The 27412-nt window shown below is 41.4% G+C and overlaps 1 protein-coding gene across 3 annotated transcripts in view; it reads left to right on the forward strand.

Annotated features, from left to right (window-relative positions):
* Positions 1-401: 401 nt before the first annotated feature.
* SNCA (synuclein alpha) overlaps positions 402-27412 on the forward strand; it is a 70816-nt gene continuing 43805 nt past the window's right edge. Inside the window, exons 1-5 of one of the 3 annotated variants that reach the window (XM_065692065.1) lie at positions 499-826; positions 2655-2800; positions 8618-8659; positions 18486-18631; positions 20063-20293. In XM_065692065.1, the coding sequence (XP_065548137.1) occupies positions 2680-2800; positions 8618-8659; positions 18486-18631; positions 20063-20146 (393 nt within the window). In that variant the 5' untranslated portion in view covers positions 499-826; positions 2655-2679 and the 3' untranslated portion in view covers positions 20147-20293. Of the gene's footprint in view, positions 442-498; positions 827-2654; positions 2801-8617; positions 8660-18485; positions 18632-20062; positions 20294-27412 lie in introns of those variants that run through there. The other 2 variants (XM_065692056.1, XM_065692046.1) reach the window with 2 other exon arrangements.

A 27412-nucleotide genomic window follows, 5' to 3' on the forward strand; every position in this document is an offset into this window, starting at 1 on the left:
GCACAGGTTGCCCAGAGAAGCTGTGGCTGCCCTATCCCTGGCAGTGTTCAAGGACTGGTTGGATGAGGCTTTGAGCAACCTGCTCTAGGGGAAGGTGTCCCTGCCCATGGCAGGGGGGTTAGAACTAGATGATCTTTAAGGTACCTTCCAACCCAAACCATTCTATGAGTCTATGAATCTTGTGAGAACAGTCACACTGAACTCCAGTCACTTAGGGCTGAAGATTTGGAAGTAGAAGAAAAACAATTAGATGCCTGGGGAGATTTTCTAAGGCTTTGGTAAAGTGAAAGGTGAAGTGAAACCCAGGTGTGCAGCTGCCACCACCGCCTCCCTCAACACTTCTCAGATGCGGTGCTCCAGCCCTTTGAGGGAGTGGTGGGTGCGCACAGTCGCGGGAGGACGAAGTCGCCCGGTCTCCCTTCTCGTCTCACTCCTCTCCTGGTATGAGTGGATGGAACAAGTGTCCCCTATTTACCACACCTCCCCCGCCTTCTCCCGAGCAGGACGTGACTGGTGGGCTGCGCAAACCCCGGCAGCGGGTGGGCCGGGAGAAGGTGGGGAGTGTGGCGGGACCCTCCCTATCTCCCTCCGCCCCTCCCTCCCGTGGCGCATCCTCTCTCCACCCCTCTTCCATTCCTCTGCTTCACGCTCGCCGCCTGCGGGGCTGCCGCGGGGGGAGGCATCAGCAGACCCGGTCCGTTCACCCCCCTGGGGATGTGCTGAGAAGGGGCATCTCCCCTCGGGCCCTCCGTGCCTCGCCCTCCGCCTCCCGCCGTCCCACGCCCGCTCCGAACGGCTCGGTCGCCGGTGGCGGACGAGCCCGGCGGTAAGTGCGGGGCCGGGCGGGGCAGGTGCTGTCTCCGGTAGTGCCGGGGGAGTGGGGACCGCTCCGCTGCGCTAGCGGGGAGAAGAGGCGGCGGCCCCTGGGGGAGCTCTGGGCTCGGAGGGGAGCGGTGCGGCGGGGGTGAACGGCTCCGCTCCGTGTCGGTGCTGCCGAGAGCTGGGTTTTCTGTGCCTGTGTAGCCCAAGGGGATGCATGTGTGTATGTATGTACGTATAATTAAATGTATATAAAATATAAGTATTCCCTGATGAACGTTCTCTTGTGGGCACGAGGGAGGGAGAGAGGGGAAGCCGGGCGCTAGGGCCGCCTTGTGCCGACGGCGTGTGAGCTGGAGCCCGCGGGTGCCCAGACGGCCGCCTCACCCGCCCTCCCCGGTAGGTGCCCTTCTCTATGTGTGTGCACATACGTGGTCACGCCGCCCTGCACGCTCCCTCTCTCCTCCTGCGGGTGCCTGTGTGTTAGCTGATGCACATCCACGTCGCCCGCTCGCGGTCCCCGGGTGTCCCCGCCCAGGGCTGGGGACGGGGCTGAGGACCCTCTCTGTGGAGGAGCCGGAGGGTCCCGCGGGATGGAGGGCCTGCTCCCCTCTTCCCTATGTGGAAGAGGCACCTCGCCAGCCGCAGGGTAACAGGTACCGTGGGTGGTTTGGCTGGAGCACAAACATTGCCTTTCTTCACACGCTCGTCATGAGTTAGTAGAAAGCTGCGGCAGCCCAGATGCCTTCCTAGATATCCATTCCTCCTACTCAGCCTCCAGCAGAGAACATAAAATAACAGGCAGCGAGCGCTTCTTTCTGTGTGGGTAGAGGGAGAGAAACGGCTATCGATAATGGACTTCTTGAAAGGGCACCTACTTCTTTGTTTTAATTACTAATTCAGTAGTTTCAGTGTAGCGCTGGGTTGTACAGCTGTCACAGAGCTCACTTGGCAGCTTCAGTGCAGGGCTTCTAAAATCCTGCTTTCTTGCTCTTGCTTTTTAGTAAAACCTCTTCTCAGACCAGATCCCATTTGAGAAAACTTGATTACTAGAAGAGTAGTGTGGACTGTGCACAAAATGCTGGACTAGCAGGAAAGCAGCATTCTCTGTTTGCTCCAGTCCTTCTGCATAGTAATGGCAGTTTCTTATAACAAGTGAACATCTGTCATTTAGGAGGGTGTGGGTATCTTGTACTTTAATTTGTTTGGGGTTTGTTTGTGGGTTTTGTGTTTGTGGGTTGGTTGGGATTTTTTTCTTAATTTAAGTTCCTAGTGTTTCTTTAAGCTGGCATTTTCTTCTGGATGAGAGGTGGACTATCATCAAATCACAGGGCTAAATCCTGCCATCACCACATGAACAGAACTGTTCTGTGCAGGACATGATGCCCTGGTAGGCAAGGAAGGTACTTGTTGTATCAATAACTCCATGTCCCAGCCAGAACTGCGCTATTGGCAACCTCTCTGTAGGATTCTGTGGAAACAGGATCCTCAGGCTTTGCTTGGATTGAGGGAACTGCTCTGGCAATGGTGTTTAACTTGCTGTGTACAGCAGCATGTGAGAAAATGTGAAGGTGATCACATAATCATACTCCTTTCTACTTATTTAACTGTTCTTTCTATCTGAATGAAATACTGAGCGCAGCCTCACATACAGAGAGGTGCTTGTGTATTGGTAATAGAGATGAGGATGAAAGCTACATAATGTGGGGGTAGAAATAATACAGTGTTAAAGTAATTGTGATCCCATTTGTTTTGAATAGAATTTTCTTCCCTTTCAGGGATAAAAAGCTGAAAAAAATCTCACTGAAAGTGTCCTGTCTTTTTTTTCCCCCCAGAGCTGTGTGAAGAAATTCTTCAGCCATGGATGTGTTCATGAAAGGACTATCCAAGGCAAAGGAGGGAGTCGTAGCAGCAGCAGAAAAGACCAAGCAGGGTGTGGCAGAGGCGGCAGGGAAGACGAAAGAGGGCGTCCTCTATGTGGGTAGGTGGGCAGCAGGGATCATGCTGCTACTTGGTGTGCCTTGACATTCACAGCTGGATCCTCATCAGATCTATTCTTCTGCAACCCCCTGTATGTAATGCCTCATAGGAGACCATTGCAAAACAAACAAGAGGAGAGTTGTGACTTCCTGAGCTCCAGTTCTTTGAAGCCACATGTTGGTTCTTCCATCACTGCATTATGCTAGCTCTGCATTAGTTCTCTGTGGAGTGGAGCCACATCTGTGAAGTCGTACAGAACAAGGTCATTCCTTAGGAGGTACCTTGCAGTACAGGTTGCAAGCTGGCACTCTTTCAAGAGGTTTGCTAGGTTAAGGCTGAAGGGGTTGATGGTGCAGTAAAAATAAATGAAAAAAAAAACCAAAACCCACCAACATGTAAAAGCTGAAGTGGAAGGTAGCTTCATAGCATCCCATAGAACATATGGGGTTTAAGTCATATTTTGAGAGAAGAAACTTGAGAGGTTAGTTCAGGAACTGAGCATAAGCCATTCTGACTGCTTGGCATGTTGACAGTAACATTTTGTATGGCAGTGTCGTCTCATCTTTGGAAATTAAATCCACGTTCTGTATTTATTGTTGCATATCCCTAGCAGATATTTTCCATGACTTCTCAAGGAAGAGCCACTACAGTTAATGAGGTAGGGCAATCAGACCCCAAGGTAGCAAAGCAGTTGTTAAGTGACTTATCTAGGACAAACAAGGGTCTTGCACAGAACCGGGAATAAAATTACTTTCCAATCCCAAACTGGTACTTTGATTGCACAATTATCATCTTTGCTTGGCAAGTATCGGGCTTTAGAGGACTGTCATGCAAATGCTGCCATGAAAAATTCACAGGAAAAATAATCTGCCAAGATTATATGAATAAGTAGTCATTAAAAAAAATAATTATGGATCAATTTCTCCTATTAATCAAATAAAGTTTGTCTGTAAAAGAATGGAGGGGAAAAGATACTCTTTTCTGTAGGTTCTTTTTTGATGATTTTGTAGCAGGTCAGTTCTGTAATGGAAGCTGTGGTGTATCTGGGGAGATGCGCACAAATACCAAAGAGAAGTTAAACTGAGCTGAAGACCAGAGGCATTTCTTTTAAATGGGAGTACTGTCTCTGCAATTCCAATGTCTTTTAAGGATTCCCTCTGCCCATGCAGGCTAGTGTCAGTCTGTAACAAATTATTTCTGCTCTAGATAGGTTGGACTACTCATTTGGAATATACTTTTCTCCTGCTGAGCCATAGCGAAGCTCAGTGCTCTTGCCAACAGAGATGGCAGTCATTTTGAAAACTAATTGTAAGATGAGGCTATTTTAAAATGAGCATCTGCTCATTTTCAGTGTATCAAAATAGATGTTCTTTCACTGTACATTGTGCTTGATGTTGGTGTTTTTTTCAGAGGTAGGGATTTCTTATTTTAAAATATCTGTTTATTGTAGTTCCTGGCCATGCTTCTGGGGTCATTGATTTCTTTGTATTAGAAACTTACATTGTGTGCTGAATTAATCTTTGTGGGAGACCCATTCTCCAGACTGTAATAATATTTGAACCTGGTTCTGCTCCCAGAGGCAACAGATCTCCTTGTTGTCTTCAGAGATGACTTTGCTGAGGTTGAACTTTGGAGGGCAGGCTTGCTATTTATTTCCAGAATAAATAGGAAGGACAGCAGAATCCTGAGCCATGATAGGAAGCAGTGCAGGTAACTTTAGTAATGGTGAAGGATCCTTCCCAGAGCAGATGCCTGCTTTTTAGGAGGAAAGAGCTGCATGCACAGTTTCAGTCATGCAAGTTGGAAGCCTTTGTGTCTCCAGGAGCTCACGTGTCTGGGTGTGTGCCTGCCTGTGGGGAGCCCTGGTTTTCTCAGCTGAAGTTTAAACAGGGTCAAGTAGGGTAAGGGAGAAAATGAGGAGCTGACTTTCTCGCTAATTCCCAAATACACAGCAGGGGTGGCTCTTTGGCTGAGCAGTGTTAGCAAAGGATGGTGGGATGGTCTCTTGGTTCTGCAGGCTGATAATTGTTGCAGTGCAAAAGCTGGTGAAACCTCTTTATGAGCAGAGGAGAGGAGCAGCACACTGTATTAATGCTCCTGAAGGTTTCTCGCTCCCTATTTCTATAGTTGGGTTTTCAAATGCAAGTTTCACAGCCAGATCATGCTGTGAAAGCTGCCTGACATCTTGCAAAATAGAACCTAACAACGTTGGGCTGAGAGCAACCTGTCCATCATTTTTGGTTTCAACAGTCAGCTCCATAACATTCAGCCTTCCACTGCTACTGGAGAATTAATGATATTCAAAGTCTTTGGTCCCCATTCCTTTTGTGATAAAGGTCTCCCACTGAAATCAGTGGAGTTTAAGGAAATACATAAAACATCTGGACCTTTCTGTCCAGGCTGTTCTTACCTATTATGTGGAAGATTGTAATATAATTCTACCCGGTAAGAGTTCTATTAACAAAAGCTGCTGCTTGGGAGGGTTGGAAAGTGGTTGTTTTAACCAGTCTATTCTTTTTTCCTCAGTCCACTGTTTGTCCTGCTTTTTAATACCCAAGATACTGTTCAATATAGTCTATAGTGTGTTTATATGCTTTCAAGTGGGGTTTTTTCCCCCATGAATTCTTCTGATGATGTATTTCAGCATCGGCCAGCTGAAATGGCTCTGTCTTTGCTCATACAAGAGCAGCACCAAGTCCTTTCTTGATGTCAAGCAATAGCCTGATCATTGCTTAGAAAAGAGGACTGAGGCTCAGCACGCCTATGCTGCATCATGTAGCATTAATTCTAAAATGGTGTCTCTACGTATTCTTCAAGAGTTGTGAGGAAATGAGTGGTCATACTTACCCCAACCCATTTTGAAACCAGGACCTGATAGTAAGAGTGAGAAGCTCTTGCTTGCTGTTAGTGATGTACTTCTCAAGAGCTCCTCTGAGGTCTGTGTGTACTACCAAGGAGTTGAACTTTTTGGTCAATTGACTCTTGAGTGCATGTTCAGTGCTCAGGAATGGAAGTTTCCAGTCATTTTTTATGTGTTACACCCTAGCAGAACCAAAGAATAGTTTATCAGGAGCAGGGTGACTAGCTGATGAGTTGTTTACTACTCCTTGTGCTTAGCTGGCACATGGCCTTAGAGTAGAACAGTGCAGTCATGACCTATTTGGCAAGACCATCCAAATTCCTCTGCTGCTGTCTTTTCATAAGGTTTCTTATTTTCCTTTGGTAGTAGAAAAGCCAGTGAAGTAGTCAAGGGACTCAGGTCCATTTGGTGGAATAATGGGCTTCAGCACATGGGAGAAGTGTTTTTCTTAGACAGTGGTTTCTCCTTCGCCTAATTTCTGCTTATGTTTCCTTGTCTTAACCCAGCTCTGACTAAGCAAATGGAATTTCAGAGATGGCTTGATTGGAATAGTCTGTTCATCTCTCAAAAACCCTAGAAATGAGTATATTGCCAAACTCTTGAGATATTTTGCATAGTAAGAATGATGATGAAATGAAGAGAGTCTATTTTATTTTTTCTCAGAAAGGCAAAAAATTCTGGTTTTGGCTTCTCCCTCCCCTCACACAAATGTGTATTGTAGCTTGGAAAAGTAGCATTATCATGTACTAGTATTGCTCCTGCATCACCCAATTAGTGTATCAGTGTCAGGTTCTTTAGTCTTTATATTATCCCTATTCTGATTCTTCTGTTCCCCTTGTTATGTAGGGTACAATAAGAAATGATATAATCTGATGTTTTGGGAATGCCAGAATGCCAGACAGCTAGTTTCTCTCAACAACAGTGTGGATGACCAGCTTTTCTTCATTGCCAGCCAGAAGTCGTCCTAGTAAATTCAACTGTTTTTATTTATAGGCCTGTTCTGGCAGATCCTAATGTATTTACAGGTCCTGTTGTAGCTGTGACTGCAGAAACTGCTACTTCCATGCAAGTGTGCAGTAGTGGGGCAAATAGTATTGAGCTCTAACATATGCTGTAAGGTCTGGACCACTGCTTTGCTGGTTGTTTGCCAATTAATGGATTTAGCTATATATATCTCTGTTTTGTATGGGTCTGCAAGCCAAGCTTTCATTGAAGAAAAACGTATCTTCCATTAACAGAAAGAGATGAGCATTTCTGTATTAGTTCTGGTTATAGCATAGAACCAAAGTCCTAAACCAAGTTCTTTGACATTAACACCTTGGATTTAATAAAATGGATTATTCTTTCAATGGTGAGTATTTTCAGTGAGAGAAAACAAGATTTTTTAAAAGAGAAAATCAGAATAAAGGGAGGAGAAGACTTTTCAGCTGTTTTATCTCTTTATTAAAAGGTTAGTTAAAGTTAAAATCTCATTTTACTTGATGCAGCATTTTTTCCCCTCTTATTTATTATGGATTGGTATTCTGCTCTTGCTCATGGATAACAGAGCCTTTCCAGTGCTGTAATCAATCAGGTGGTGCCATAAATACTTGGCTTAAGTTCCATAAATTGCCATGAGTAGCAAGTAGGACATATTGATGAATGAATTTATATTCTATTTCAGAGCTTAATTGTATTATTGTAAAGAATTGTGGGCAGGGTTGCTTTCTTCTGATATATTTCTGCTCATACATTTTCTTCTAATATACTTCTGCCTCTATGAGTTTGTATATGAATTTACATGTAATCTAAAATTATACAGATGTTTGAAGTGTAACATCAGAAGTATATATTACAGTGTCTCAAATACTGAATAACATTGAGACAAAAAACTGAATTAGGAATAAAGTAATCTCTGTGTTGGCAATAAACAAAAGGAGTCATCCTATCTCTGGCATACTAGGGCATAAACTCTGTCTCGGTAATGCTTAATTGCACATTGTTAGGCATCATAGTCCACAGATGGTTACTAATCCCAGAAATGTAGCCAAATTATAAAACCTGATGAGGACAAGTAGAACTCTGGTTAAGGAAAAAGACAGGGGGTTGTGTTTTCATCAGCAGTATGTGCTAAGTTGTTTCTCCTCCCATTGCAGACATGAGAGATAGTTCCCTTTTGTGCAGTGTGGTAAAAAGTCATGGTATTTTTACGGGGATGTTCCAGAAATCAGTTTGGTCTTCCGGGTGTCAGGGTTACATTGCTTACACAGGTCTCAGTCTGGTACCAGCTCCAGGTTGCTGTGTGCAGTATCTTTACGTAAGTTGTCACACGTGCCTCTTGACAAGAAGGATGCTAGATGCAACAGATCTTGGGTTTGACTCTGGTGGCATTTTCATGTTTGAATCCTTACCTGCTGTTGAATGTTTCTGTTTCAGATTAAATTTGGTCTGAATCTGGCTAGTGCTACCAGCTCCCCATGATGTTAACCTCTAGGCTTTTCTGTAGTTCAGTAACAGTTGTTAACCCTTACAAACGGAGATCTGGAGAAGAGTTGTAAGATGAAATTGAAAGGATCTTCTGGAAAGTTGGCTCTGATCTTATGCAAAGGCATGTGTGAGCCTCCTTTTGACATTAACTTTAACATGGTTTCTGTCCAGAATTATCCATGTGTTTGCAAAGTTTAATTAACACAGCTATCAAGAAAATGTCAAGGAAGTCAGTACATATAGGAAATAAACTGCAGAAGTGTTTCCAGTATTATTTGCCTTTCCACAGTCAATAAACATTCATACAGTTGCTCTTTATTGATGGTTTTGCCCTTTCCCTTAAATTGAATTTCTCTTACCATTTTTAACAGTCTTAGAAAATACTGTATGTAACTGTATATAATCTATATATTCATTCCTCTTCATCATCCATCTAGTCTGTACGAGTACTTAATAACATGTCTTTTCAACCTAATATTGTTCTTTGTTTAGGTTCCAGGACCAAGGAAGGAGTTGTTCATGGTGTCACAACAGGTAAGGCAATTACCTCTTGATTTCAGCTGCTTCACTATGTTTGTTTGATTAACCAACCATTTAGCTATTAAAAAGTCTGTGCAATTTTTTTTTTGAGAGCACTCCAATTTATGAAAGATAGAAAAACACAGGAAATGGAGTGGCAGAAAGCAACGTTCATTTTGTCAAAATGCATAAACTGTTCTGTAGTCAATTATGTTAATTTAATATACTTGTTTCTGTGTGAGAAGCTTTTTTTGAGGGATAGTCTGAATCAGTCAAGTTGTACTGGTATGAGCCAGGAGATTGATGAAACCAGATGCCTCAGCAGAAGGAAATAACTTCGGGTCTTTCTGTTGTTTGTTTATTGCCAAAGGTGAAATATTCTGTGCTGTAAAATTATTAATTAGTTGGCATTAAAAAAGTGAAGTCGTTCTTTATTTTTTTTCATATGTGGAACTTTGACCTATAGACACTGAAAGGCTGGCTTGGGTGCCTATGTTTGTCTCCTTATGATCTGAAGCAGAAAAGTGGAATCTGGAGCAGAGGCATGCCACTAAAGGACGACTGTGGAAGGCAAAGTGGGGAGGGATTTGGGCATATGAGGACTTTTAATCTCCTGATTTAGGAGCTCAGAGGTGGACAGGGCCAGTGCTGGTGGAAGAGGCTGCAGGAATCACTGCAGCCAGCTGAAAGAGAACAACTCAAAGAGGGGAAAATAATGGAGAAGGAGCCTCCGTCTTACAGTAGGGACCATGCTTGAGTCGTCTAGAACTGTCCCCGGTGAAGTCGGGAGGCAAGATGGGAGTCTGACCTCCACGGCCCTTAATGCACAGCTTCACCATCACTGCTGAGAGCTGCAGCCCCCGTGGCAACACCCAGGCTACTGCTAGGCTGGCTGCTGTGTAGCTATGGTGTTAGAGTAGCCGTGGTGCAGAGTACTTGTCTCTTAAGGGATCGAGTGGATCGCACACGGGCAGGGAGGGACTGTGCCCCGGCGGGGGACGATCCCCGCGCCCGCTGATTGGACGGGCCAGCGAGGGGCGGAGCTTGCCCTCGGCTGCGCTAGTAGTTTACACCGGCTGGCGCTGTCACGCCGCCTGGCGGCTGCAGGTGCGTCTGTGCCTGCCGTCCGCGGGTGTACCCAGGCCGGCGCAGCAGGACTGCAGTAGCGGTGCGCCCAGGGTCTGTTGCGTGCCGGGAGGAAGGCGGTGCTCTGGGGACTGGGAGGGGTGGGAGCAGGTTATTGCACTGAGCTGTACGGGGAGCCCTCTCGGCTATCATTACAGAGTAGGTAGGAGGCTCTGGGTAGGTGGACAAAACACACGGGAAGATAGAAGCCTGTGTAACCATCTCCACCAAGGGCACATCAACCAAATCCTTGTGCAAGACCAGCACGAAGATGAAACAGCGGTGAGTTATTGTAGTCATTGGTTACTCTTCTGAGCAGAATGAAGGCACGCGTTTGAAAATTAGACCCTCTTCAGCGTATTTCTGCCCCTCTAGAGCCCCAACTGGGGATGTCACCAGGTGACTGATGAGCATCGTGCAACCTTCACACCCACCCTTAATCTTTCATGTGAGTGCTAATGATGTTGCACCCAGAATGCAAGGTTGATCAAGAGAAATTTCAGGCTCCAGGGCTAGTGCCTCTGCTAGAACTTTGATGAGGAAGTTGGGGCTGTTCAGCCTGGAGAAGAGAAGGCTGCGTGGGGACCTCATAGCAGCCTTCCAGTATCTGAAGGGGGCCTATAGGGATGCTGGGGAGGGACTCTTCGTCAGGGACTGTAGTGACAGGACAAGGGGTAACGGGTTAAAACTTAAACAGGGGAAGTTTAGATTGGATATAAGGAGGAAATTCTTTCCTGTTAGGGTGGTGAGACACTGGAATCGGTTGCCCAGGGAGGTTGTGAGTGCTCCATCCCTGGCAGTGTTCAAGGCCAGGTTGGACAGAGCCTTGGATGACATGGTCTAGTGTGAGATGTCCCTGCCCATGTCAGGGGGGTTGGAACTGGATGATCTTGAGGTCCTTTCCAACCCTAACTATTCTATGATTCTATGATTCTATGATTCTATAATCACACTAGAGTCTTTGAAACATAAGGTGTGCTAGGGCCTGATGGGGTCCACCTGTCCCACTGAGAGAAATGTGTCTTTGCTCATAAGCTGGCAGCACTGATTGAGAGCACTTTAAACCAGTACATCTGTGCCTGCAGAGAATTCAGTGTGAACTTAATACCCAAGTATCACCTGTGCTTTTAGTGATTGTTCATTGCAGTCTGAGGTCTGTTTCCAGCAACAGATAGCGCAGTTTCAGATAAGATGTGCTTGCTGCACCCACAGTCATGTTGCCACTGCAGTGTGACCGTGCCATATCACCCTCTCCATTCGTAGAATATTCTTGTGACTCATCAGTGTGTCCCACTGGAGCTGGTTAGGTGGGAAAATATAAGGGAAATGGCTTATAGGAGGGAAGCAGATTTCAGTTTTCGATAAACTGATTTGAATTTGTCACAGTTATGAGGGTTTTGAAATGTTTTTCAGAATAGCCTAATCTCTCAGCAGCACCAGCACTTTCCGACTTGCAAGTTGATGCCAGGCATGTATATTCACGTTAGCATTTCTACACTGAGAAGGATTTAATTTGCATTTTAAATTGATTTGCAGGGATCATTTTAGGTATGAACTGAAACCAGTAACCAGTAATTTGTGGTAGAGTGGCAAAATGAATACAAGTCTTTGATCTCCACAGTGTGCGGGAAAACCTCAACTGACCATAGTGCATTGAACAGAACATGTAATTTTCTGCTGTAGAATATGGGACTTCTGGGATGTGAAGAAAATGCATGGTCAAGAAACTTCAGGTGGTTTTCCTCCAAGAAATTAGAAGACAAGTAAGGGAGGAGAAAAGGATACCTTCTTTCTGTTTTTCCTGTGTGCAGCCAGTGTATCATTCACTTGTGCTCACGTAAGTCTGTGCAAAGGATAAACAGCTGTATGTAAACAAATGGCAATACTTAATATCACAACCCAAATAACTGGTTGAGAGGTCAGTTAAGAGTTTTCAGCAACAAAACTGAACAGATCATCTATGATAGTCCTTCAGGGTTTAACCTCAGGCCGAACGTGCATGCTGTTGTTACAGGGTTTGAGATCTCAGCTTGTTAGACTTCAATTAAGAGAAATATTCAGAGGGATCATTACTATAACCAGTAGAGGATTGCAATAGAGTGAGATTTGAGGCACGTATGTCTAACACTATCACAGTTTTGGAAACAGCAACTGACAGCACTAGTGAGCGAGTTAATAGAGGTGATACTCACCAAGCTGGGCTGTGGTAGGGTAAAGTCAAGGGCATTTGCACATCTGTGAAACTTGCTGAAGCACTGTGGCTGTATAGTAGGCTAGCTTAGTGGGGAACTTCTTCCCCTTCTGAGAGAAAAACTGATCTCAAAGGCTGTGATTATTCATCTTCATGCGATTGCAACACGTGTAATGAGACAGGAAATTCTTAAGTTGATGAATAGAACTTTTGACAGGTTTGAAAACATGCTAGATTTTGTTCTAGAAGATACAAAAAGGGCTGCAAAGTCAAACATAAGAAGCACACGTCTGTTATGTGCTGCACCACTTAAGAGTACAAAATTGAGAGTAGTTACTGTGAATTTTAGGCAAAACAGTGGCTGCTCCTCACCCACTTTAGGAAATGGGTGACACAAAGTGAAACACCTGAAGCTTGGGAATAACAGGTTCAGTGCCACAGTTTGCTTCCTTCTGGCCTGTTAAACTGTTTGAAAGATGTTTGGCTGTTGGAGGAAAATGTAAAATGGATAGAGGGCATGCTGGTTGAAATTTGGCAATGAGGAGACAATGCAAAATCCAGAGAGCATGGTTTCTAAAGAGAAGCGGTATGGGCTTGGTGGTGTAAGAACACAGAAATTAAAAACAAATAAATGTAAGTCTATGAGAAGTTGTTACGGTAAGCAGGGTCAAACCAGATTTGGGTTAATTATAGTGATCTAAGAGATATGAAGACACTGATAAATGCTAGTGAAGTTGTCGTAGAAATCAAACCCATTTAAATTAACTCTGTTAAAGATCCTGTGACAAAGCTGCCTTTTAGAATGCTTGTAAAGACCTACCTGTCTCTTCTCATAGACTAGGGCTGCACCAGATTTAGTGGTCTCATGATGCACTAGGCTGTTAAAATCATATGAAACCTGAAGCATAATAGCACATTTCATGTCAATAAAAATGACTCAAGGCTGAAAACAGTGAAATGAGAACTAGAATCACAAATCAAAATGTGTGTGTTCACACCTGTGCATTCAGTCCTTTCTTGCTGTCTGAGTTCTAAGGTCTTGCTATTTTTGCTATTGAATAATTTGCCTTTGAAAACCCTTTGCTGGTGAGGGGTCTTGGAGGTGACATGCCTCAAACTGCTGAACAGCTAATACGCTTTTCAGTCAGTTGCTTTCCAAAGCTGGAAATAATAGATTGAGATGTTTCTTGCTTTAAACAAGCACGACCAGATTGTACCAGGTTTAGTGGCATCAAGACACTGTAAAATGAGGTTACCAGTCTGTGATTCATAGGAATATGGTGAGCGTGTTACTCGTCAGGTCACCCTTTCTCAGAACTTCTGAAGTTTGGGTTATTGGTTTTATAGGGTGTTAGCTTGTCTATCTGACTTGCCTGCTTACTTAATGTGTCTACTGCCCTTTGATTGTAAGTATATAATTCATTCATCTTTCTTATCTCCAAGGGTAAGTGTTCAGAAATGTATAGTATCAAAGATGAAAAACTTACAGTCCATCTCCTGACAATCAAAGTAAAGCACTGGTTTGTACAAAAGATCAGGGCCAAAAAGCCCTCGATACTTCAACCATTCCTGAAGTCAAGTCAAGACACAATATCAACAGCTATGAGCTATAGTCAAGGATTTTACTCAATTCTTTGATCATTCTAGTAATGTTTAACATTCTTAGTCACTGGTATTCCTTTATGTTTTGACTTCATCAAGTTTCTCACTGTAAACTGTATGAATTAAGTAACCCCCAATGTATTTATGGTCTCTTTGTAAATGAATTCAAGTACCTAAAGCAACCTCATTGTCTTAAATACATATTCAAAAGTATATTTAATGCAATAAGGATAATTTCATTAATTCAGAGAAATCCTGTGGTTTTCACCTACTTTTATTGTTCAAAATTGAAAGCAAATAGTTTTCATCTTGAATTGCTCCGAAGGTTTCGCATTGGTATCATTGACCCTTTTGTCTATAGTAAGTAGGGGAAAGAAAGCTTCAGCGCTAATAATTTTTATGCAGTGCTATAGTCAGCATTAGAACTTTGATTTCAAAGTTAGCCTTGGCATGGTTGTTGTGCACCATCCCAGGATCACTTACTGGAATGGACAGTGTCTGTGTAGGTGGACAGCACAGCAGAGCTCTGCACAAGCTGATTTACTCTGTTTCTCAGCACGTGATGCAAAGCAGACATCAACTTTATAAAGGCTTAATGGTTTAAGATCATTAAACAACCTGGCATTCAGAATAATTTAATTAGTTTGTATCAACCCCCTGTGTTCTGAACTGATTTGTTTGTGCTTTTCCCCTGTTACTACGAAGTGTAAGCAATAAAATACGTGAGACTGGGAACCTATTTTATTTTTTCTTCTCCTGTCACTAGGTTTTCAGAGCTGAAGGGTCACCAGGCTGGAGCTTATTTACAGAATCACTTGGGTAATAGGGACTTTGATGGTGTTCAGCTGTTCCTTAGAGACAGGAAAGAAGAAACTCACTGGTATGAGTGCATTTGAAAATCTGTGCTATGTATATAGTTGGCTGGATTTATCTCCATGTGCTCTGATTCCTGAAGCAGTGTATGACAGATCTTCTATGGTACCGAAGGTACCTCCTGTGTCAGCTTGCTTATGCTGCGTCTGCATGCTGGCTTTGGTTGGGGTAGTGTTAATTTTCTTCATAGTAGCTACAGGGAGCTGTGTTTTGGATTTGTGCTGGAAACAGTGCTGATAGCACAGGGATAGCACAGGTAGTTATTTCTGAGCAGTGCTTGCACAGTCAAGCGTACACAAAAGGGTACTGGTTGGTGGGCTTTTGGAATAGCTGCTTTCAGTAGAGAGATTGACCACCTGTCTACCTTGCATGGTCTCTCAGAGGATCTGTCTGTGATGGGGTTGCTGTGGGTGGAAGAACAGCAGGTGCCAGTTGCTACCGTGGTAATGCACTGGTGACAATGTCTTGCCAGTTGATACCATAAGTTGATCACAACTGGAGAGTCAAGGAGTGATCAGTAAGGCTCATTCACCCAGTGCAAAAAAATATCTAACAGAGAGTAGGGGCTAACAGTGGACTGTTGAAGCCTGAATAAAGTCACAGTGCCATTCAGGGCTGCCGTACTAGATGTGCTAGCACTCCAACAGAAGAAGCTGGAGTCAAAGGCTGCCAAGTGGTATGCAACAACTGAGGTTGTCAGTGAGTTTTTCTTGATCCCTTCGGCAGCAGAGTGCAGGATGCAGTTTGCTTTCATGTAGAGGGGCATCCAGTACACTTGGAATCAAGTGCTCCAGGGGTGTAAACACAGCTCTGCCATCTGCCATGGGCTGATCCAGACTGCACTGGAGCAGGATGAAACTCCAGAACACCTGCAGTATAATGATGACATGAGGAAGTGTTTGAAAAGGGGAGATGAATAATCCAGGTTCTTATGAAAGCTGTTTTTGCCATAAAACAAAGTAAGTACAAGGAACCTGCACGGGATATCCAGGTTTTGGGAATACAATAGCAAGATGGATGTCATCAGATCCCCACAGATGTGATCAACAAGATAACAATAACATCTCCATCAACTAATAAACAAAAGCTTTTTTAGGTGTTGTGGTTGGTTTTTGTGTTTTGAGAATGCATATTGCAGGTAATTGTCTGATCATAAACCCTCTCTATCAAGTGACCTGGAAGAACAATGACTTTGAGTGGGGGCCCTGAGTGGAAGTAAGCTTTAGAAGAAATTAAATGGGAGGTGGTTCATGCAGTAGCACTTGGGCCAGCTTGGGCAGGACAAGATGTGAAAAATGTGCTTTATGTCTCAGCCCCACCTGCAGCCTCTCTTTACAACCCAGCCCCAGAAAGTGCTGGCTGGGGTTAAACCAGGACAGTCTGAAATAGAAGTAGTCTTAAATGTACTGCTTTTGTTGCTGCTTTTTTTTAGGCATCTTGTTGTGCTGGTGTACAGTGTTAGCCACCTGATTCTTTGCTTTTTGGTTTTGCTTGCATGTACTGAGCCTTTCCTATGGTAGTGTGTTTCTGGGAGGAGAAAACAGACTTAAGACAGCCTTCCCAAAACATTCGAATAGTGGGAATGGCAGCTACTGGGTAGTTAGTTGCTCTTGGTAGGTGATTATACTTGCAGTGACAAGATAGTCTGAGGAATGTGAGTTTAATAAGGGTTTCAGGAATTAGGTGTTTTGTATTGCAGCATCCACAGTGCACTCAATTCCACTCTATTTCTTGATATTTTGCTTTTGAGATGCAGTTTAAGATCTTGAGATGATAAGACTATGACTATTGACAATGAACACAGAGCAGCCATGCTTTATCATTTTATGAAAAGGGAAGAGTCTCCTTAAGAGCAGCTGAGCCTTTGTCAGCATCAAGCATGCTAAATTTATCTCTTAACTGTTCCGACATTCAGTGTACTCTAGAAAAATGAGTTTTCAAAACAGTGTATGTGTCTTCTATACAAGAAAACTAAGAGAAAAAAATCTATATAAAAAGGATCCTGATTTATATATCTTCTGTTGGTTTTGTCTTCTCTCCCAGAAAAGGAAAGAGATGGCAGAAAATAAAAGGCAATACTGACACTTACCCAAACCCCATCTGTATTTCTCTTTATTCTCTTTATTTTTTCTCCCCCCCTCCCCGATTTCTTACAGAATACAACTTTAAAGTGTATTTTTGCAAGATGCTGCTTTTATTACATAGCTCTTTTTGTCTTACCATGCTAAATAACATGAAAATGTTAACAAGTTTGTCTCATAATGTTACTCAGTTTGTTGCTGAAAGACTGTACACAATTAGATCTTCACACTTTTTGGAAGACGTGATATGTTACTGGGTCACACACCTTAAGATATGTGTTTGCAAGAACTGGTGAAAAGCTTCCTATATAAACTTTATGTCTACAATCCAGAGCTTTCCATGGTCTGTAGCTCGTAATAATCAAATGGGGCATCTTGACTGATATTTTTCTGCACTTGCTAGCATTATGTCAAACCTTCCCTGAGGGCAACATTTGCTTTTCAGCAAAACCTACTTTTGATTTTTTTTTCTTTTTTTTTCCTGGAAAAAGCATGCAATAGACTACTGGATGGATACAATGGCTTTTCTTGTGAATTTATCTTATTAGCATGCAAGGTATTCAGAACAAACTTTCTGTTTCTAATTTCGGACAATGTATGTAGTCTGTTGTTGTCCTGCTCTATAATAACAGCTCCTGGTTTTGATCATGTTGGAGATAATTGTTTACTAACTTTTCATTTTAAGTTGGAATGAGTGTTAAATGATCTGCCTCCATTTTCAATCAGGGGATACTTATTATTTGGGTCTTTAATGAAAATCACACAGTAGGCACATTGCTTACCTTTCTAGCTTTTTCCTAATTGTTGTTATTTAATGTCAGTCATAGCAATCTGTGCTGTATGCCTTGTGATATGGACAGCTGATACTATTTATGTAAGGAATTAATGAAATATAACTTACCCAAGAAATGTTTGTTTTCATATGTCACAAAAAAGTCTCTAAAAGGGTGACCTATCTGCCAAGCAGCATCTTACCCTGTGCTCATTAAAGGGTTCAAACAGAGCTATGAATACGTTTTATGGATCAGATGGGATTTGGGCTGAAGGGAAGTATAGGATTAGTTAGAATTACAAAATTATATGCTGTATGTTTTTGAAGAATAGTCCCTTGTTTACAAGAGTAAATGTGCTTTATGCCAGAAATTTGCGTGTGTAACTTTAAGGCATGAAGTCATACCATCTCTTTTCTTAGAGTGGTTTCACTATAGTGCAGGCTGCTGTCAGAAGGAGCCCTTGGGGATGAATGAGCAGAAAGAACCCAGTGATATTCTGAAAGGTAAAATGGCAACTGCTGATGTATATGTAGGCTAAATGAGTTGTTTCCCTGGGGCTTAGGAGTTAGCTATTAATCCAGTTTGCTTTGACATCTTTGGCATTCAGTCTTTTTGTAGATTAACGTGTTATAGATGGACCCATCAGCAATGGGACAAAAATATCAGAGAATTGAATAAAAGGTTATATTTGAAATTCTCTGAACAACAGCAGCTCTGCTTATTAATCAAGTATATTTTAAGAAAAAATAGTAATGAATGGCTTTTGAGTAATGTAAAAAAAATCTTCTTCCATGCTCTGTAACATGCAGTAAGGGTTTGGTGGTCTACTCGGAACGCATTTCCAAACTGGGATATATTGAAGGCAGTTCTTGTATGTTACGCAGTGAGTTGGGCATAATAAAGGCCCTTAAGTAATGACCTCTGTTCCCTGAAGTACAGCTAGACATGAATAAAAATGTCAGATGTCTTTCACATGAAATAAATTGAACCACAAATAAGGCTTATTTTTACTTCTGTTGTTCCAGTGTTACCTGATGGATAGTCTCATTTCTTAAGATCCACTTGGGGTATACAAAATGTAATGGCCTTACAGCTCTTCATGCTGGGCTGTCAGTGATACATACAATTCTCTGAAAAACTTACAGCTGCCAGAGCTATAATAATAATGTGTTCTTCCATCTTCTGCTTCTCCTCAGTGGCTGAGAAGACCAAAGAGCAAGTGTCTAATGTTGGGGGAGCTGTGGTAACAGGAGTGACGGCAGTGGCCCAGAAGACAGTGGAAGGAGCAGGGAACATTGCTGCAGCCACTGGCTTGGTAAAGAAGGATCAGTTGGCCAAACAGGTTTGTTTATTTACAATCTTTTCCAGGTGAAGAAGTGGAAGATAATTCATCTTCCTGAACTGAAGGGCAGATGGAGTGTTTTCTTTTGTATCTGTCAGTGGTATGACTGCAGGATGATTTGTGTAATGCTAGACAAATGAGCAACAAAGAAAACACCTGCTGTTTATTGCTTGCATTTTGAGTGGCTTGCAGGATTTGGGAACTTGAGTAGGATTAAGCATGGACCTTTACTATTCTGAGAAGTCTTACTGAATCTGGATCATGTTTTAAAGTGTAATCTATTGGTGATTCTGGACTCAGTCTCTGGTAGGGGCCAGCAGCTGTAGGATCACTGTACAGTTGAATGGGAAGATAATTATTTTCCCCAATAATTGAAAAGCAAGCCACTACAGCTGAAAGGTCAAACAGAAAATCTCAGGTTTAACAGCACAAATTTATATCCTCTGTAGATGAAGAGCAGAAGGGTTTGTGTACCAGTCCAGTCAGTAGTTAGATACATTGCATCTAAAGTCAAAATCCAGCTTCAGAGTCACTATCTTCCATTAATATAGTGACATGAAGCTCAAATATGCCTCCAAACTATTCTGAACTCTTCAGATTAAATTTGCTCTAGTTCATCCTATAAAACATTCTGTAGATATTTTTATTCCAGCACCAAAGTGAATATTAAGTATTTGCACAATAAAAAGTGTTACTACATTTTTTGGTTGCTTATAGGCTGCAGTTAAATTCTTACACTTACCCTAGGTGAAAAGTGACCCCCCATAGCTGGTGCGAATGATGCTTTCCAAAATGTGTACAGTGCTGTTTGAGACAAAAATGGCCCAGAAGAGACAAATAACCTCCTCTTGTACTGTTTTATGAATGATCATTTAAGTGTTAAAGAAAAAATAGGATTATAAAGAATATTAGTATTTGCACCAAAATATGGATGTCATATGGATTTAGCATGAAGAAGTTCTATCATGTCTCTTATTTCCAGTTAATGTCCAGAGGAGTTGTTAAAATTGAATCCTTAAGAACTCTTCTTTACCTCTTATTGAAGTGCTTTTCTGTCTGTCTGACAAATCCTATCTGTGCTTTAGTTTGGGGGGAAAATGTTTTATGACATTGTGGTAAGTGTTCTCTCCACTGTGGTGGGTTGGTCTTGAAAACATCTCACAAGCAGTTTTATTCTCTTCCAAAGCAGTTTTTCAGTTTTCCTGCAGTCTCTTTAGTCTCTTTTTTGTTCAGTTGTAAGTAAAATGTTGCTTTTGGTGGGGCCATGGTCCTTTATAAAAGCGATGTTGAAGATCTACAAAATCGAGTATCTAATGAACTTCAGGGGATACATGAGTATGGTGACAAGCATGGTCACAGCAGTCTATACCCTTAGTTTCTGCTAAAGCTTTTCCATAGTTCGATGCTAAGAATATTCTTTTCTGTTCATAGCTCTTCAAACAGCGTCATAAGGATCATCACTGCTGTAACAGGCAATTACCTGCTTTAGTATGGACCATACCTAGTCTTTTTTAATGTTAATGTATACATATAGATCCTTATAATTACAAAGTATGAAGTAAATCTCTGACTTTCGCTTAATTCTGTTCTGTATATTGTGTAGCTTCAATATGAGTCATGATAGCTGTAACAGAATAAAATCACATCTGTGAAATTAAAGAACATCCATAATGTACATGCATATTATTCCACAGCCTTATAAATAGAATAATTATTTTGAAATGGTGCTTTGTTCTTTGGATACGCAAAGCCATTCATCTGATTCTTGATACTGGTATTTTTAGATTGATACTCTGTCATCTAAGCAGTCTGGCTGTCGAGTTGACTGTATCTACAACTTCTAGCAGGCTGCTCTGCATCTCTGTTCTTCACCGGTTTTGCAGATGAGTAGCCATTTCAGAAATCTAACATCAAAATTGAACCATGTAAAGGTACTCTAGAACCAAGTGGTTTTGTCTTCCTGTGCAGTTCAGAGGCATAGAAGACAGATTTTCGTTCTTTTTTATTTTTTGCTTGGATTTTCTTGTAAAACTGACAGCTGTGTGAGGAGCAGGTATAATCATTCCGAATACGTGGGACAACAGGTATTCTGCCTTGTAAGAAATGGGGTGAGTCTTTCTTAACTAAGGGAAGGTGTCAATGAGGCATACTGTCAAAGTATCAATGGAACTCTGTATATTTTATTGCTGTAAGGTTATGTCTCTTAAGGCTGTGATATCTCTAGCCTACCCTAAACTGAGAATAAGAGACTGTGACTAGTAAATTCATCCCTTGTGCTTCTGCATGGTTAGCCAGTGCCTTTGACAGGTTATTCTTCCTGTGAGCATCTATTTGGAGTTGTTCTAAAGCAAATGGCTGTGTATCCCATGTGCACAAGGAACACTTACCTTGCTTACACAGTGTAATCAAGTCATGGGGTTTGACAGGGTATTGCAAATGAAGCATATTAAGTGAAAGTGGATAGAAGCACGATTACAGGCTATCTATCCATGGAAGGCTGAAAAGCGTTAGCCAGTAATATGTTATTTTAGTTGACTTCTAAACTTGTGACAAATTATATCTTCCAGTTCATACAGATCTCTTATTTGAACATAATCAAGTCCAAATCCTGCAACTGAGCGTAGTGAACAGTGACCACCTGAGGCACCTTCCAACCTGAATTATTCTGTGAACTGCTACAAACTCAACCTCCATGCAACTGGAGGAGTTTTCTTACTTGCCATTAATTACAGGATCAGGAACTGTGGAATAAATATAGAATCATGGAATACCTCAAGTTGGAAGTGATCATAAGGACAGAGTCCAACTCCCTGCTTCTTGCTGGGATTGGCTGCTTTCAAATATGTGTCTGGAAGCCTGTCTAAACTGATAGTCATTGCTGGAGTCTGCTGCTAGTGATCTGGTTGCCTTTGTGAAAGCCTGCAGTCTTGTGGTATGACTGGGTTTGACTTTCAACTGCTTGAAAACAGTGTTTCTTTACCTGAGGATAGAACAGTATTTATGCAAAGGAAATGCTAAGCTGATTCTTGGTGAAGTGCTTTCTTGAGAAGCTTGCCTGAGGTTGCAGCCTTCAATACCAGCATGTTTTGGACCATGAAGCACAGGTTTAACCACCCAACTGAGCAGGCTAGAGGGCTGCTGTCATGCCAGACTGTCACCTACCCACTCCACAACCTGTGTAAAACGGCAGTGCAGTGTGACAGCTGAGACTAGAGACCAACAGGCCTGACTTGATAGTGCCCATCAGAGGACTGCCCAGGGCATTTACGCTTTTGCAGAAACTCGCTGCTTGACACAGCAAGCGTAGTGGCGGTTAGTAGGCTTGAGTTAAACATTAAAGGGTTTAACAAACTGCAAATAGCATGTCAATAAACAACAAAGCAATTCTTCAGATTATTTGGGTTCCAGAAATTTTTATGCACTGGCAGCATGCATCTACTTACGAAGTATTTCTAATGCGCACTACCGTTTATCATAGAGCCTATTAAAAATTAATAGCTTTTAATAAACTAGTCGTAAAATTGAGTCTAATTTAAAAACCTGCTCATAATAATACTGTTATTTGTGAACACTAGGACTCTTCCTGGAAGCAGAGAAGAAGCTGCTTCTCTTTTTCATGCTTTCTTCTCTCTGTTAAGATAAGCTGATGTATTGAATTATACAGATAAAACGTTTGTTTTAAATATATTCTGTACCTATGCATGTTTTATTTCTGTGTACAGTGTAAGTGTGCTTCAAAATGAATTGAGTTTTTTTTAAAGGAAGATTAATGATATATGTGTTTAACATATAAAACGTTTTTTCCCAAGTTCAGAAAGCTGTGAAATCCTTTGAATATTCTGTTTTCAGCTCAGCATAAACATATAGATACAGATAGTTTGGAGGCGTATGAGCTAGTGATTATCTAGTGTATAATATTTCCTGAGAACAAAATGTGGATTACAAAGTTTATTATTTTAGGTAATAAAGTAATTGAAGTTCTTAATCTCGGCAAATTAATGTCATTTGGTTCTGTAGCATCTCATGAACTAATCAGTTGGTAAATTCTATGATTTCTATGGTGAATAATTTTATTTATACTGTTACAGCACCAAAATCCCCAATCAAGTTGAAAGCTCAAGATACTTTGGGTACCATGCAGAGATATAGTTAGCTATGTTTTGTGTGCAGTAGACCTTACTAAACAGAGGAGCAGGCCTTGTTGTTATCATGTTCTGGATCTATATGGGTCATATTTGGTATCTCTTGTGCTAAACCCTTTTTCCTTCTAAACTGTCTTAGCTTAGCCTGTTTACAGTAAATATCAATTTAAAAACAGATATAAAATTAATAGTAGTAGCTAACATGTAGATAGGTAATATACTTAGAGAGCAGGCAGTACAGCTCATTGGTTCAATTACCAGGCTTTCAGAGGAAAAGATGACTGGAAGTGTAAAGACTCAATTTAGGCATTAAGCGATTTATATTTTTTTTTCCATAGAATTTATTATCTAACAAAAAGCCCTTGCTAACATAGAATGAAAGCAAGGCAACTTTGCTGTATCTTCTTCCCTCCCTCCCAGTTTGTACTTCATGGGAATCCTTAGGGTTTAAATGCTGTCCTAGCATAAACATCCAGTGCAGTGGACCCCACAAGCTGTAGAGTATTTCTCATCTTACTGCTTTTCTTGGACAGAATCAGTTTTTCCATGGGACATTATACGTTGCTTAGAATCACAGTGAATCCACTTTGGGGAATCAACATAATCAAATATACCAATATATAGGAGCCTTTTCATCCTTTTTACAGGGAAGATCCATGAGACATTGTGCACTGGTGAGAATTAAGACATGATGAAACACCTTTTAATTTTGATGAAAGCAGCTCAGTTTTGATTTAGACACAAAGCATTGCAGTGTGCTCCAGCCAGCAGCTATTTGTTCATTTGGACAGTCTTACTGGGAGAAGGGATGCAAGCCCTGTAAGTGCCTCTGAAAATGTGTCTCTCTTTCAGCGGCAGCATGGAGGTTTCTTTTCTGCTTTATTAGACACCTGTTTTTGAAATGCAAGTGGCATCACATCTTTCAAAGATTTCTGTTTTGTCTTGTTGCAGAGTAAGATTCCTGAGTGTTCCCGAAGGAGTTTTAATTATCATATGTAGCTAAAAACCCCAAACCAAAAAAACCCAAATGAATATTGAAATCTTTTCTTTCTTTCACTTTACATTTTGATTTTTTTCTAAACTGCTGTCTGCATGTAAAATCTTTCTATAGAAATCGAATGCCGAAATAACAAGAAACTTAAGATTGACATTCGACTTGCACGGAAGTTATCTTGGGTAGCAGTTCCCAAAGTTTAAATGCCAACATTAAAGTCCCCATCACTATTTTAATAGTCCCCTTGCTACCTTCATACAATATAAATGCCTTGCTTAGTACTTGAAAAAGCTCAGAGAGGCATTTTCTCATTTTGTCTCTTTTTATCTTTTTGAGATATATATTACATATTTTATTTCCCACTCTGCTATAATGCTGACATGCCATATGGAAAATTCCTGAAAATATTAAACTTCATTTTAATGTACTTTTTTTTAATGAATAAGGTTCCGGAAATAGGTCTAATCATGGCAGAATCTGAATTTAGGTGCATTTTGACAGAGTATGAAGTTTTCTGGCTATCGTTGTGCTTAGTATTCTGTCCAGGATGCTTGCCTTGTTGAAGGATCGCTATTCCCATCTCTAGTTCCTGTAGGTGAGTCAATTAAGATTGAAAAGTTTAGCTCAGAAGAACACAAAGGAAAAGCTATGGAGCAGAGATATCCAATTTCCTCCTTCAGAAAGGGAATTAGAGAGGTTTTTCCACCTTTCAGTTACATATTGTGCCATTAGCCGTCTGGTGTCTGAAAAGGCTAATAGACCCCAACAAAAAAAAACAGGACAGTAAGTGTGAGTTACATGAGACTTATACTCTTGTTCTTTTGTTGAAATAAGAAAGTTTATTCGTTTTCTCCAGAGCTTACCACAAGGAAAAAGTCAAGCCTTGAATTAAGCAAAGAAATTTTAATAAGATTTTGGCATGGCAGTTGCTGAAATAGCCTTTACTCAAGTTGATGCTTTTCTTGTAGACACTACAAGTAGCAAGTAGGCTGCTGGGGTGCAGCAACATCTAATTGCCCTCTTCAACTACTTCTTGCTATTTATAGCTCTAATAAAAGGTCACAGTAGGGAATGGAGTAGTTTATGATTAAATATGTGTAATCTAGATCCCTAGTAAGCTTCCCAAGCAGCTAGAGGTCTAACCCTCTATACCTGAGCCAAGCAGTGCCAGTCCAGCTGTGCTGTGCAGTGCACAGGGGTGAGAGTTTTGGTTGTTCCAGGGTGAGCCCAGCCATGATTCTGATGTGGCACTCACGCTTGTCTGATCTGTAGGAGCAATTACAGCAGTGGCTTAGAAAGCTTGCGTACTGTGGTTTCTGGTAAGATAAACAGCAGACAGTAAACCTTCCACAAGGAAGGCAAAGAGTTCTAGATTATGTATAGGAGAAGGCCTACTCAGGTAGTCACAACTGAACCTCAACCAGAAAATAGTTGCTTTCAAATTTCTATTTAAATCCTAATATATGAAGAGCATGTAGTTTGAGATGGGTTTTACTTTTACGATTTTATTTCTTGATCTATGCATAATGTATGAGCGACTGCTGCAGAACACAACAAACATTCAGTGGCAGTTAGCACTGTTTCCTTTTTTTAATGTATGTAGATGGATTGAGAGTGGAAGAATGGGGAGGGAGATTCTCCATTAGGGGATCCACGTTGCTGAGGTGCTGAATAAGGGATGTCCCCCTCTTAAGAGAAAGCATTTGTTAGCTGTTTCTTTGAATTCACAGACGAAGTGGGACTGTCAGTGGAGTGATGTGTCTCTTTGATTGTAGCATGGCTGGACTGATTTATTTTGCCCGGGCTTTTCTTACTAGTCTCAGAATTAACGATGGTGTGGTATTAAAATGTCCCTAAAAAATCACTTCTGTAAAGCTAATCCATATTCTTAAAACAGGAAACACTGATTCATTCTAAATCATAAGGCATCCTTAGGCAGGCAAATATTAAGGATTTTAATCTGCTTTATGTACACAGTCAAATCTCTCCTTCATGACAGTGCACATATTTTTTGGATGGGAAAGCTCAGGAATCATCTAGGTTGTACAGAAGTAGGAATGTCAGTGGACTAGTGAAGCTGCATTACGATCCTGTATGAATGCTCTGTATTAGAATGCAAGTGGCTTTGGTTTGTTTCCAAAATAAATTCAATAACTGCAGTGAAGGCAGTTCCATTAATACAGTTTGTTTTCCTTTCGTGTTTCACATGGACAAGTCCCATTTATGTAGCTTAGTATATGTTGATACTGCATAATGTCACTCAGATTCTAATGTTTACAAGCAATTTTATTTGGTGAAATATGCTAATGATGCCTGCAGAAAATAGATTGATAAATGGGAAGGCCACAGAAGTCACAAAGCAAGGACATACCGTGGTTTTCTTCTACCTTTCTTTTGCTTTATGATAAGATCTTACCTGTCACTTCTTCTTGGCAGGTATGTGCACATTCTGGTAGCACTTCTGGACATGAGTAGCTTAACTTTATTTCATTCTAGCCACCACTTTTTGAAATATTTAAAATTTGGCTGGAGAAAATAGAGATGAATATGCACAGAAAATAACAATACTTGGGGGAAAAAAACAGACTGTGAAAGATGGATGACTCCAGATAGTAGTGCTAACATTTCTGTGTTTGTTGAAAATAGTGTTGAAGTGATGGGAGGATTTTGAATTGCAGCCTGTGTTTCCTGGCCTTCCTGGTTAGCAGAGAAAATGCTGCAGGGCATGTTGTCAGTTTTTTTTTCTTGGAGGGCAAAACAGCAGTATTTAAAGGACAACCATGTTCTCTGTGTCAAAGCATTTCCATACATTGACATCTGTATTCTAACAGGAGTTAAATTGCAAGGGAAGAAAACTTGTGTGGTGTTATCCAAGTATCCTGGCAGTTATTGCTCTTCATTAATTAAGGAACAAATATGAGTTTAATGTAAAGGTCTTGTGAAATATCCTGGTTTCTTAATAACACTCATGCTGTGAGATAACGTTTTAGCTCAGACTAATGTTCCGGGTCTACCTGCTGCCTTCCAAACTTCTGACCGTAATGTATTCCTAATTAAATGTGGAGGGATTAAGTTGAGGAGCTTTTGGGTGGCATCAGATTGCTGTTTGTTTTCTAGCAATTGATCAACCACAGATTCCACTTTGACCTTGGAGAAATGAAGTAGCCCTATCCTTATATTGAAGAATAAGGATTGTTTGCTAGATGATGGAAAGGTGAACACGTTCTCCACTAGGAATTGTCGTGATAATCAGATAATATTTGTAATATCTACAAGTAGCAGAACATATTTTTTCATTCCTTTTTCTTTAACTTGTGAGAGAGAACCAAAAGGACCTCCCCATCCTTTTACTAGGAAGCTAACTTTTGCATTTATTGTAAGGGTTTGCTTATCTGCAGTCTATGCTCTATTTTCCTCCCTCTTCTGCTCTTTACTTCAGTTTCCCTTCTATGTGTTATATCCTCCATTTCCAATTTCCCTTCTAACAGACCTAATATGCCCCAGTAGTATGTTCCAGGCAGCTGTGTTTGTCTCCCCTGTGTATGTATGGCTCTGCATTATTGCTCCAAAAGAAGCATGACCAGCAGGCTGAGGAAGGTGATTCTCCCCATCTATTTGGCTGTCTTGAGACGCCACCTGGAGTAC

This window comes from Lathamus discolor, chromosome 1 (genome assembly GCF_037157495.1).
Source record: "Lathamus discolor isolate bLatDis1 chromosome 1, bLatDis1.hap1, whole genome shotgun sequence".
Classification (NCBI taxonomy): domain Eukaryota; kingdom Metazoa; phylum Chordata; class Aves; order Psittaciformes; family Psittacidae; genus Lathamus; species Lathamus discolor.